The sequence below is a fragment of the Empidonax traillii genome, unplaced genomic scaffold (assembly GCF_003031625.1).
Source record: "Empidonax traillii isolate 1590-97213 ecotype Southwest subspecies unplaced genomic scaffold, ASM303162v1 scaffold560:size1140492, whole genome shotgun sequence".
Lineage (NCBI taxonomy): Eukaryota > Metazoa > Chordata > Aves > Passeriformes > Tyrannidae > Empidonax > Empidonax traillii.
The window spans coordinates 301,775-315,609 of record NW_020955753.1 but is presented as its reverse complement, the minus strand read 5'-3'; the positions used below and the strand labels follow the sequence as shown (position 1 = coordinate 315,609).

The following is a 13,835-nucleotide window of genomic DNA, read 5'->3' as shown; positions in this document are numbered from 1 at the left end:
TTGGACTTGTTTCTGGGTATGATGTAATCGCCGTTTAAGTCAATGGGGATATTTCTTTTTGCTTCAGTAGGAACCGAGTTTTTGTTTTAATGTGCATTAAAACCTACAAAATTTTGCAATAAAATAAAAACAGGAGGCCACACTTTGCACAGTGGGGGGGGGGGGGGGGGGGGGGGGGGGGGGGGGCCTTAAATGAAAGCATTGAAATAGTGTTTAATCACCAGAGTAAGGAGCCTGATTTTCAAAGCTGCCGGCTGCAAGCGCTGGGAGGGAGGTGAGCAGTAGGTCTCCTTCATGGTTCAGTTGAGTCTGTGGCTGTTGTGATACCGCCGTCCATATTCAGAACTGGCCCTGGTGATTTATGGCTTAAGAAGACTTTAAAAAAGGGTGCATATAATGTATGGTTTATTCTGATTCCCACTGGCTTTGGTGGCCCAAGTGTGCTGAATCAGTCTGGCATTGGTGCTCAGGTTCACATCCTCACTGCACTAAAACTGTTTAATCCTGTGGGTTATATTTACAGTTCACCATTAATAGAAATATTGAAATAAATATCTCCTGAAAGATGTATACACCCTGTTTTTCTATAGAGAGAGCTTTTCTGTGTGTAAGACCTAAAGAAAGAAAAAAAAAAAAAAAACACAAAAAAACCACTGAAAGGGATAGGCATAATGTTAGTTTTCTTGAAATCATAAATATTCTTCCTTAATTGGGTGTGAAATTCCTGTCTACAAGTCATGCCATTTTGGTTGATTTTACATTTGTTTGTTTAATGAGTAATAGACTTGCAATGTTTTTAAACTTTTCTTGCTTACAATAGCTCTCCACGAAGTGTCCTTCAAGAACCACATCCTGCTTAATGCAGGGAATCTGAATTAGCTCTGACATTTGCGTTTACACTCACAAATCTTTCCATGGCTCCCCCGTGCAACGATATGTGGGGGCAGAGCTCCAGAGTAGGAGATAGGTAGGCGTATGGAAAGCCTTTGTCTTGGTACAGCCAGAGGAGGTGTGTAAGTTCTTTCTTCTCCCTCTACATTTTAGGCAGAGAAAAAAAATTAAAAAGTCATTAATCAACTGTTTTCTTCTAAAGCTACATTTATTTATATTTTTTTTCCCAGCAAGGCAATGCAAATGAGGAGCTTTGGCTGATGGCTCGGTGACAACCAAGGTGTTGTGTTTACTGCCACGAGACTCACAGAGTCTTTGATGAGGATCATGAATAATTGGTAGCATTTCAGAATCAGTGATTTTTTCATTTCTTTCTTTGAGGGATGTAACAGAGCCCTGAGTACTTCACTGTTAGTCGGCATTCCCGACGGCCTCATTTCTGTCATTTTAATTAGGCAACAAATCAGCTTCTACTTTGTAGCTGGTTTGCACTGAGCCCCTTTGTTTTGAAGCTGGAGGAGGGAGAGGCATCTGGAAATGTTTTTTTCAAGAATTTCGTATCAGAAGCTGATGTGGCCCTTGAACATACTGAGGGAGTTTGCTGGATTCCTGAGGTCTGGAGTTAGGAAGGTGCATCCATTACCTGTAGTCCTTCAGTCACCCTAAAGTTCATAATTTTTATAGCAACTTTAACCACTGCACTTTTCATTTGCACTAGCAAGGAACTGGCTTTGGGTGGGAAGGGTCATGCTGCACTCTGGCAGCTGGGAATATCCGGGAGTGTGTTACTGGAGTGTCACCTCCATCCCACACTGTAGCTCGTGCTGAGGGCACATTCTACCTTTGCTGCCTCTGCTCTATGACCACTCTGGGAATAAGTAGGCCATTCACCTTATCTAACCTTTCCTGATTGCCCAGTCCAAGATGCGTGTTTGTGCAATTAACTCATACTCCTGAAAAAGGTTGAGGAGAACAAGCAACATCATTGAGGCTGTTCCCAATTGTCAGGTGAGCTGATGGTATTAAGCAAAATGTAGCCCTGTGAAACCACTGCAGTATTTTGAAAAAAAGATAAATTTTTGTATTTTGAAAAAGAGATAAGGGTTTTCTGTAGTATTTCTGTGTGATAGAAGTTTTTAAAAGAGTAGCAGATACTTCCTAGTCAGTCCTTTTTCCCCAGGTCTTGTTCATCGTTTGCTGAGTCTATGACTACTTGCACTTTTGGCGACTTTTATCACACAAGCTACTAAGTCACTCAGCAAAATGGCACATTACATTACTTTTTTGCAGCTAAGCAAATAACTTTCATAGAAGAATAGGTTTTTGTAATGTCCCAGTACTAACTTGCCAAATAATGGGAGATTCTGCCATGTCCCTGACAAGCAGTTGCTCCTGCCAGATATCCTCTGTGTTGAGTATTTGCATTCTCCTTTTTCTGCCATTGACTTCCAGCCATCAGACCTCAGTTTGCTTTTCTCAGCTAGATTAAAGAGCTTTGTAACTCTCCTCTGACTTTTCCATGCACAGCTTCTTACAGACCACCAAGTTGTCTTTTAATCTTGCCTTGAAAAAACTAAACAGCATTGAACCCCTTTCAATGTTTGTGCTATTGAAGGTATTAATGAAGGATGATCTGACTTTTAGGAGGAACGTATGTGTGTAGCAGATATCCATGGCGATTGGCACCTATGTAAACACCCGGGTTGACAGCTCCAGTAAACATTCTCTTAAAGAGCTGTGGCAGGTCCATCCATCACACTACCTATATACACAGTACTGTCAAATGTGTAAAGTAAACAAACAGGGGCCGAAAAAGAGGTGATGAAAGAAATAATGCTTTTCTCTAATGCCTTTTTGTTTTAAGAGCCTCTTGGGTTTCTCATCATCATAGTAAATACATAACTTTAAGATAATTTTTGAGTGGACCATGTCATTTGAAGTGGTCTGCTGACAGATGTGTAGGAAATCAGTGAGAGAGGAGAGAGGGAAATCCAGTTTGCAGATTCTTTGTTCACTTTAGGAGCCACTAGTTTCTTACTCTTTTTTTTTTTTTTTCTTTTTTCCCCCCTTCATCCTTTGTAATGCAGTGTTTTGTTGTGTCCAATTGCAGGAGCCATACGGAAAAAATTATCCCATTATTTTCTCAGGGAAAGAGGGAAAACAAGCCTCAGAGAGAAACAAGCACACAACCTTCACATTGCTGGCACACTGCCGAGCCCAAGGGCTGCACTTAATTTACATATAAATGTGCCCAGGATTTTAATCAGCAACTAATGCACTCTGTTGTTATTTTTCACTTACAGTGTTCACAATGCATGTGGTGTCTGGTGAATTGTGTAGGGCATATGCACTTGGAGGAATGCGGTGACAAGCATATTGGTGGCACGGCTTTTTGGATTGATGGCTAGCTCCTTTTCTGAGGCTGCTCCGGGCCTGAGGTAGTGCTGGCTCCAGCCCTTCAGGGATTCTGCAAGATCTGACCAAGGGCAACATAAAGAGCTGGCTCAAGGCCTGCTTGGTTGCTTTTCAGCTGTCTAATGTAGAAATGCAGTAGTGCCTCTGTGCTGTAACATGTCAGTGGATGGGAACACCTGTTTTTTCTGTCGTGTTCACAACGGTGTCTGCAAAATCTTGGAACGTTTTAGTTTTTAGCCACTTCAGAATTTTCAGGATTTCTGCTGGTTTTTCTTTTTACTTCTTGATTTGTTTAGCTCAGGTGTCATTCCTTTGTTCATATTTCTCTTCTAATTAGCAGACAGCTGGAAAGAGTGCACCACAAAAGCTGTCCAAGAAAAGCCTTAGGGCTGGTCCCAAAGGCCTCTTCTCCCCTCTACTCTCCTGATCCTGAAAACAAAATTTTGTCTTTCCGTAGAATCAGTTAATATTTATAAGCTTTGAAGTAAGCAATGTGTTTACTGAATTTGTTGTGATCTTATCTGAATTTATTGCGATCCTATTCCATCTTATCCCAAAGGGTATTCCCATCTTTTCTCATACTTGCACTCAGCTAAAGTGAGTGAGAACCTACCTGTGGATTCCCAGGGAATTTTTTACAGCTCCTGATGCCAGCTCTATCAGCCTCTTTTCATTCATGCTATAGCAGTGAAGAAGCAGTGCTGATGATGAAGTGTCATCATTAGTCTTAAGGGGAAACAGCTCACGTGAAGACGACATTTGACATCCATCCGGAAAGTGTCAGCCACACCTACATGGAGAGATTGGTTAAATATTTGGGCAGCACGTGTATTCTTGTGGGTACTTGCTTTATACCCGTATGTGGGTATACAGCAAGGAGGCATATTGAGCAGAACATTCAAGAGCATGGTGGAAGGTTGTTCCCAGGGTGATGGAAAGGTTTCCATGTGGAAAACTTGAAAGGGAACAAAAGCCTTATTATTTATGTGGTTTTGACAGGTGAAATGACAAGACTTACTGAGGAAAAGGAATTCGTTTATATCTGGGACCTTTTAATAAACCTAAAGTAAAAAGAAGAACCAGTGTAACATACCTGTTGGTAGTTGCTAATGCTTGTTCAATGATCCTTTCCTTCAGAAGTACAGAAATGAAAAGTAACTGTTGCCAGGAGTTATAAAATGAAGGAATGACTCAGAAGAAAGATTTATTATCAGCTCAGTATAAGTGAAATTCAGCTTTATAAACATGGTTTAATCTGCTAAAACCTTCTGTGCTCTCACTGGGGGAGAACCCTAGTTATTTCAAATTTTGCTTAAAGATCTAAAATAATTCATCTTGTCTTCTGAATAAATCATCATTTCTAAGATCACTAGCATTCATCCTCTTTGCCTGGTTCTTGACCATGCGTATTTTATTTATTTATTTCCATGGTGTGTCATTTGTTATGGGCTCTACTCATCCCTGAGATATAATTTCTCTTCTGGACTTGTAGACCTTTTCATCACAGTTCACTACATATTTCACCCATGTTTCTACAGAAACTCATTACATAGCACAGGCTGCTACCGACAAGAATATTTAGAATACAGTTTGCTTTTGTCCTCCAGTGCTGCACTGCTCACCTTCGTTGGGTGAATAATACATCTGAGACAGAAAGACGTGGATCTGAGGTTACTGGAAAAAGGCCTAAGCCCATACATGACCGGAATCAGTACTGCTCTTTTCCCCTTCCTCTCTTACATGCCTGATCAAACTAGCATTTAAAGATATAATTAAAAAAATCCAAAACTTGAAAAAGTTATAAATTTTTTTTTAAAAATATATCCTGTAAGGCAAGGACAAATACATGCCACATCTCTGTAACTGTGGGGTGGGTTCTGTGCTGCCTTTAAAACTTTTCTAACACTTCAAGCTGTCATGGAAATAGTGCAATCTGATCCTTAAAAAAAACCCCAAAATCCAAAAAGACACACAACTCCCTTATTAGTGCTGACCTAAGAGCACCTTTGTCCTTAAGGATTAGCTGACAGTTTTGTTCTAAATAGCGTCAAACAGATCTGAGACTAAATTCAGGTTTCTTGTTTTCCTGTTTCTCTCTGCAATTTCTCCATCATTTTCCACCTACTGTTGACATGACTTCATGGTCTGCAACCTGTCTTTTTGAGTATTTCTCAAGCTTGAGAAATACTGCAATATCCACTGCAATAATGTGTCTCTCAAGGTCTAATAATGCTATATTAGGAGAGCAAAATGTTCTTGATGTATGTGTCACAGAAGTGGTGGGAAAATGCATTTGCTTGTTTTTTGCTGGCTGATGTGTGTTACTGGTGTGTTTGGTCCTCTGTGCATTCGTGTTCAGTGCTTAAAGCAGAGAAATTTTGGACTACACCAATATGAGCAGGTCTTATAGTGGCAGGAAGAGTTTCTGATTTATCATAGAATCAGAATGGTTTGGGTTGGAAGGGACCTGAAAGGTTCTCTGGTTCCAACCAGACACAAACCAGGTGTTCATGTCAGGTGGAGGAAGGATTTCTGTATCAGGCAGAAATGAGGGGGTTGAAGCCCTTCATAGCAGGAACTGTGCAGGCACAGGGGTGGTACTTGGACCCCTCTCTGTGGCTCTGTTATATTCAAGCACACTTTCTCTTGTGGTTTCTTAGGACCAGGTAGGAAACCACCTGATGTACATGTATATGTCATGTCATATATGTCATATATAAACATATACAGGTAATGAATATATGTGTGTGTATATATATATATATGTAATGTATATATGCAACATATATATATGTCATATTTTCTTACACCAGTAGGTAAAGTGGCTAAGCTCTTCCTTCCCCTGTGATAAAAGAGGATATGCTCATTGTCTAAGGGCCAAGGTGTCTAAGGGCTACTGTGTTAGCTTTTGATTGCTTGTTTTCCTGGATTTTAGCATTGTGCAATGAGAAATCTCATTATTAAATTTACCATCTATTTTTTGAACTTGAAGGATTTATTTTAAACTGCCACCTAGGTTTTCTTGTTTAGCAAGGGCATAGACAGGAGCTTGAAAAGAGAAGCCACTTTTTTTGTGCAGTTCATTGTCAATAGTTGTATCTCTCCCTACCAAGGTTTGCACAAGTTTGCATCACAAGCAGAAAATAATGGCGTTTCTTCTGTTACTCTGCCAGCTGCACTTCTAGCAAAGAATTGGCGTTAGGGCATGTATGAAGAGCCATCTTTTTACCTTCCCGCCCTCAATTTCTTGAGACAAAGTACTTGAGCTGTCTTCACGAAAGCATTCCTGAGCTCAAGTTTCTGTTTTCATTTTTTCCACAACTTGAATTTTTCTAAGGGTGATGCTTTTTTTTATATGCTGAACACTCTTCTGAGGCACAGGGAAATCAAAAGAGATATGATGTTTCATTGATTTTGTTCCTGACATCCTCTGCTTGCTGTTTTTCTGCAGGAGTTATCTACACAGCAGATATTCTTGACCGGGAGACAACCAAATCCTACTGGTTGACAGTGTATGCGACTGATCATGGTGTTGTCCCACTCTACACTACCATTGAAGTCTACATTGAAGTGGAGGACGTGAATGACAATGCCCCTCTCACGTCTGAGCCTATCTATTACCCAGTCGTCATGGAAAACTCCCCAAAGGATGTATCTGTCATTCAGATCCAAGCCCAGGACCCCGACTCCAGCACTAATGAAAAACTGACTTACCGGATTACAAGTGGAAATCCCCAGAACTTCTTTGTGATCAATCCCAAAACAGGTAACAAAATCCTGCTGCCTCAGGGTGGTGGAGAATGCAATTTACCTATTTATCAGCTTCCTCCCCTTCAGGATCCACTGGTTTTGCATTGCTTTCCAAACCTCTGTTTTCTGGTTGCGTTGTGTGACTAAAGCGTCTTGTATGTGTGTAAAGCATTCTCTTTTGCATTCGTACACGAAAGCACTGGCAGGTGATGTGTTGCAGATGCGCTGCTGCAGTGATTGCTCTTTCCGTGGGTCACTGGCTGTTGCCTCTTCCCTGCATCTGCAGGGATGAGACTTTTGTACACTGAGTCTGCAGAACAATCCTAGGAAGCAGATCCAAGCTGCTGCAGGTTACAGAGCAGTTTTTCTTTCTTTATAAGCTGTTGTAGCACTGTTGAAGTGAGTGGCACAATAGCTGTCCAGCACATGTAATTAGGCTCCGCATTACAGTAGCTGAATGTAATTCTACAGCTTGTTTTATACAAAAAGACAGTTTAGATGACCTAAAAGTCCCTCTGGCCTTAAAAAAAAAAAAAAAAAAAATCTATGTGTTTGCATTGATTTGTAACAGCTGAGGATGTAGCCTGTGGGTGCAGTGTTGCAGATATGGTGATTGTTTAAAGTTAAAGTACTATTGTTGCCTGGCAGTGGAGCATCATACCCGTGCAGACCAGCTCTGCACATCTGTGCCCTTGGTTCATTTGCTAAACAAGGCTGGTAAAGAAATCACCTCAGAAGATGTAACCTAAGGTTGTGGGTGCTCTTCTGGGTGCCTACCTGTGCCTGGCAGCAGGTGTTCCTCGCTCCAGCATGTACCCAGCTGTTTCTCACTTACTGGGCTGGTGGGGACCCTCCAGCATGGTCTGGAGCTAGAGACTCCAGGGGGCCTTTCACAGCAGTATGCTGATCTTTATGAAAGTAGTTCAGATGATTCACACAGTGCTCCAACTGATTGTCATGCTCCTAGTTTTGATCTGGGATTTTGATTTTTTTTTTTTTAAAGTTTATTTATATCCCCTGCAAATTTCTAAGCAGCTAGAAAAACAGAAGGAATAGACCTGAGAGGGAACATTTTTATTTTCATGTAGGGAAATAATGTTCACTAAATAGATTTTCCACATTTGGCTGGGCATTACTATTGCAATGTGTGGCATAAGAAGAGGTCAGGATCTTATCAGGCGTAAGCCCAGGTAAAGAATTATGGAGCATGTATAGTCACTGTGTTCAATCTGCCGAGCCCTAAGGCACATATCTCACTTATTTTTAACACTTGGAATGGCCGAAGATGCTCTTCCATCTGCACCCCTTCTCCCCCTCCCCACCCCATAAATCCCATCTGGGCAAAGTAGCATAGTTAAGACTCACAGTGTTTAATGCTTGTGCTTCCCTTCCATCAGCTCCTCCCACAGAGCAATCTGCTCAGCACGGCTCTGCTTATCCACATGGCAGTCAGGGTGAGCCCGTGACAAGGACCGGAGCTGGGCACGCTGCAGCCCTGCAGCACCCTAGCCTGGTGGCACACCCTGTGGGTTGGCTCTTTGTCCCTCTGGAGAGTGGCAGGGATGCTTTTCCTTAACAAAGAGATCTTCATTCTCACAGTTACCACTGAAGATGGTTAATCTTCATTTGCACTGTGGAAATTGCTGTCTGAGAACTTAAAGGCTTCAGGATGAGGAACTCGCTGCTTAGGAAACTCCCGAAGGGCCCCCCCTTGCACTAGGTGAGCATCCTGGCTGGTGACTGACAGTGATTTGTCATGGAGGGGATAAACCATTCCCTTCCATCCAATTTGATGCCAAACACGGAGCAATGAGAACTGAGCAAGGTGGCCTCTTTGAGTGTGTTTTTGCCTTTGAAAATGAGCCTGACAGAGTATGTGTACACAGAGATGCCTTGTCCCAAAGGGAAGCACCAGGCCTTGACATTAGGAGGCTTTCTCCTGATGGGATGTTGATGTCCGAAGGAAAAAGCGTAATGGATTTTCCTAGAGAGTGCCCCTGGGGATCTCTGGCCAGGCTCCTTTCAGCCATCTCCCTGCAGTTGCACTAGTTTCTCTAAGACAATAATTTCCACTCCAATTGTTTTGTACAGGAGACTGCTGCACACATGGGAGAGGCTCATAGTATGCCAGACCCGTACACTTGCTGGGATTCAGCACAGCAGTAACTCATGTAGAGCGTTGCACAGCAGCACTAAATGCGACAGCACGCTGTATAATTAAGATGAAAAGGTTTAACATGAACCCAAATATGCTGCGATTGCTGTGTACGTAGGCTGAACGAGCATGCTCCTGCTGTCGGGGGAGAACAGTCATTCGAGAAAGGGGATCTTTGTTTTTCTGTGTCACTTTGGAAGTTTAAACACTGCCAGGAAAATGACATCTCACTCCTGTGAGTAATCCATTGCTGAGAGGCAACAGGAAAGCAGAATCCTGCAATTTTTACGTCCTTTGGTGGGAAGCGGCAGAAGTTGTTCTTGACTAGAGACAGGGAGTTTCCTGGAGCATAGGGATGTTCTCAATTGTCTTTGGAGCTCAGCAGTGACTGTTTGCCTTCCTCTGGAAGCTGCCTTATATATGTCATGCAGGTGGGGCAGGTTTCTGGAGGCACGTGTACCACTGCACGTGTTGCCATCTGATCAAGGCCCCAAGTGGGGATGTAGGGAGTCCAGGTTTTGTTCCTGGTTCTGATACAGGATCATAATTGCAGCCAAATCTTACACTCTTGATTGATTATCTGGATCGCAGAAGCAATGATACTCCTTGTATGTCATGTCTGTATGTAGAAGAAACTTCTTAGTAGACAACTTGCCACTTCCTGCATTTTTATAGACTGGCACAGCTCGCGGTGGCTTTTTTTAGGTAGTCAAACTGCAAATGTGTCACGTGCATTCAGATCTGTTTGAAGGCAGTCTTCAGACCTGCCATGATTATTACCTGCAATTTGCTCTGTGCATTTGAGAGAGAGGAAGAGGTGCTCCTGCAGGAGTGAAGGGCTGCTAAAAAGCCGCTAGTAGCAAGACTTAGGCACCAAAGTCACCCTGGGCAGCTCATGCTCTCGCTGGGGGCTGACTGTGCTTCAGGAGCACAAGTACAAGTGGGCAGCAGGGAGTCTCCTCTTCAGGCTTGTGGTTTATTTGGGTGCTCTGAGGAGGAGGACTGGAACATGAGCCGCCCTCCCGTGTGCCACTGGCTTTATATGGAAAGGTGGTGTGGGCAACCTCCCATGAAGGCTTTTTTTTTTCTCCTCACCTTGATATTTTTTTTAAAATACAGCCAAGCATCAGTTTGCGCCTCAGTCTGCACTTTTATCTCATGAGCTGATATTCATAGGTACAAGTATTAAGTGAATAATGTAGCACATGAGTACGTGTGAAACCATAAATCATTCACGCTGGAGAACAAGGCAGCCTTGTTCTGCAAACTGGCAGAGACTGCCCTGAGTATAGCAGGTCCAAGAGCAAACTGAGATTTTTCTTTATAATAGAGAAGAGGAATATATTGCAAAGCACAGTTTTGTGAGAGGGGTAAGAAAGATGTTTTTCAAATAGCTAACTCTAGGAGTTACATGACTACAGAGAAAGGCATTCCTCTGTGCTTTTGTTTCTCAGCTCTGTGTACACACGGCAGCAGTGGATGCATTCCTGGAGCTCAGCATCTTCAGCAGCTGGGTGTCAGCCCAAACCCTGGTGTGGCTGCTGAGAGAGCCAGGGGTTTCCCTCTTAGCTTGCCTTTTGTGCTTGGAAGGGTTTAGGGTTGCTTTGACAGAGCACAGTGTCACAGGGCTGTGCTGCTTTGTGGGCAGTGTGAGAGGGGGCCGAGGAGGAGGAAGGAAGAGCTGCTGGCAGAGCAGCTGGGCTGGCCAGATCCCAGGAGTGCCACAGTGGGCCAGAGCCAAGTGAATTATTTTGGGGTGAGAGGCATGTAGAAAAAGGTAAATAAAACAGAGGATGGAGTTCATAAAAACTTTGATTAGAGCTGTAAATTCTTATTTTTATTTCATGTATATGGGTGTTAATTTCACAGCACAGGGGTAATTTATTGCATTGATTTATTATGTTTCTGTGTTCTGAAGAAAACAATGAACTTTAATTCAAACCATTACATTATTTTGTTTAGTGTTAACATATTTGGAACAAACCCAGTAAGTTTCTCTTCAGTCTTACGTAGATTCCTTAAGAGATACTTTAACTAACATGCCAACAGACCAAATTTCACTCTTGTGCACATTGTTATTAATTAATTTATTCTAAACTTATGCTTGTGTGGCTGGAAAATGCGGTTACACCTTGCTTAGTCTCTTGCTGTCACCATTTAAACAGACCCCTGACACCTCTGAAACAGTATTTGCTGTAGTATATAAGGCAGGATGCACTAGAGATAGTGCATGTAGGTCAGTACATCTTTCCAGAGCAGCAAGTACTCTGCCTCTGGAAGTTGTCTCTGAACTGTCGCATCTGCACCTAGATTTGGAAAGAGACTGGATATTTTCATGCTGAAGTAGTATTAATATTTATATAAGCTAATATGGGGTTAGTGAGTGTCAGAATTTAATTTTTATTAATACTGCTTTTCTCAGTAGGCTGAGCTTTGCTTTCTTTTGCACTCACAAAGCCACATGGCCAAGGATCCTGGCTGAATGCCACATTTTCCATGCCACACTAAAATGGTGCTTCACCCTCCTGCCATACATCCTGATTTTTATGGATGCTTTTGTTTGGTTTGTCCCAAGAAATCCCCACATGCCTTTGCTCTCACAGACTGAGTCAAATCCAGTGGTCTGCTGCTGCAGTGTGTTCTGATGGCTGCCAGCAGCATAGCTTCTGGGTGCCCAGGGCCTCTTTTCAGCCCAGAAGAAATAGAATCTTAGAATGATGTGGGTTGGAAGAGACCTTAAAAATCATCTAATGCCGAACCTCTTGCCATGGGCAGGGACACCTTCCACTAGACCAAGTTGCTCAAAAGCCCCATCCAACCTAGCCTTGAACACTTTGAGGGATGGGGCATCCACCCCTTCCCTGGGTAACCTGTTCTAGTGCCTCACCACCCTCACAGTTAAGAATTTCTTTCTAATATCTAATGTAAACCTACCCTCTGTCAGTTTATAGCCATTACCCCTTTTCCTATCACTGCATGCCTTTGTAAAGAGAAGAGGGACCTTGGGCTTCCTAAAACTTTCCACCATGTAATGATAAAAGGTAAATTATGGAGCATTTGAAAAGATTAAATAATATTACTTTTTGGTGACATTTCTAAGGGACTTTGGGTCAACAATGTTAAGCTAAACTTAGTATTACTTTGGTTCTTTTGTCACTCTGTTCTTGAAGAGCCATTTAATGCTACTTTTTTTTTTTTTTCTTTAAGTCTGTTCCTCAAGAATGGACAACTTTATATGTTTATTCTTGATGAGTGATTCTCCCTGCTCTCACCCCAGCATGGAGGTTCAGCTGTGCTACTGACACTGTAGTTGATGCTGCTAAAGTCTTAATAAGCTTCCTCTGAAATAAGATCTTCCATGTTTTGTAAATGAAGGCCTCTAGCTTTTTTTATTTTGTAGTCTAACTTGGCGATCTTCCTCCAGGGTGTGTTTTAGCTGCTATAGTGATCAAATCAGAAACCGTATTTAGAATTTTGATGGTATTGCAAATCATCTCCCTTCCACTGTGTGCTCTTTCTGAAGGGCATCTGCCACACGTGTGTTGTCCACAGAGCCCTTTTTGGCAGCTCATATGTGTGATGTAAATCATCTCTGCAGATCATATCCTAGCATGAATAGCTCACTGCTGTTCAACCTGTAAATGTCCTTGCTCTGTCCAAGACCAGAGAAGACCTTGCAGAGGATGAAAACATTGATTGTAGGGCTCTTCAGTCGAAGCTGAATTTGAGGAATTGGTCTCCCTTTCCATCTGTGGCCTGAACAAATGTCGACTTCATGAAAAGTTGCAGACTCCACCCCAATATATCCATCACCGATATGTAACCATCCATAACTAATACAGATATTTACAGTGCGATTCCCCTACTGCATTAGCTGGCTTCCATTCTCTGTAATTCATGTTGTATCAACACATGTTAAATGATCTTTCTTTTCTTTCCTTTCTCTATTATATAAAAGCGTGGCTCTAAATTACTTTTTTGTAATATACTCACTGTTAAAAATTGAGCTTTGGAGCATTTTAAAAGCTTTAATTTCTGCTTGGGATGGCTCATTCTTTAATAGATGCCATATTTCCAGTGGTTTGATCCCAGGGTTAGAAGCTAGGAAATCAAAGGACTATGGATGTCTAAGTTACGTACTTAATCACAGTGGGACCTAGAGGCCTGCTGGGCACTGTACAGCATGTTAGACAAAGTTCCTGCTTCAAGGAATTTGTCATAATAACAATAATAATAGTAATAATTAAGAAAAAAGAGGAGAAGAAAAAACCAGGGAGGAGTGGATGTAAATCATCAAGTCCATCTGCTTGCCAGGGCACGTTTATTCCACAGAGTAAATTTTCAATTAACTCCTGAGCTGCAGCGCAGAAGCGACACGAACTTGTCTTTTGACTTTGAGTGAGTCATCTCACCCCTTTGTTTTTCTTTTTTTTTGTGTAAGTGGAAATATTTTCTTACCTTGTGTGATTGTCCTGTAATTTAATTCACAGTAGACGGTTTGCAGATCAAATACTCTCTGGAGATGCAAGCTATTGATTTTTCAGGCATCTTGGTGTTAATAGACATCTGTGTACAGCCATGTACTCTCAGGCATTCCAAGCAAAAAAAAAAAAAAAAAAAAAAA

The 13,835-nt window shown here is 42.1% G+C and overlaps 1 protein-coding gene across 8 annotated transcripts in view; it reads left to right on the top strand.

Moving 5' to 3' along the window:
* FAT3 (FAT atypical cadherin 3) overlaps positions 1 to 13,835 on the top strand; it is a 412,789-nt gene that overhangs the window by 184,109 nt on the left and 214,845 nt on the right. For all 8 annotated transcript variants that reach the window (XM_027897770.1, XM_027897769.1, XM_027897771.1 and 5 more), the window contains exon 3: positions 6,758 to 7,072. In XM_027897770.1, the coding sequence (XP_027753571.1) occupies positions 6,758 to 7,072 (315 nt within the window). The remainder of the gene's footprint in view (positions 1 to 6,757; positions 7,073 to 13,835) is intronic.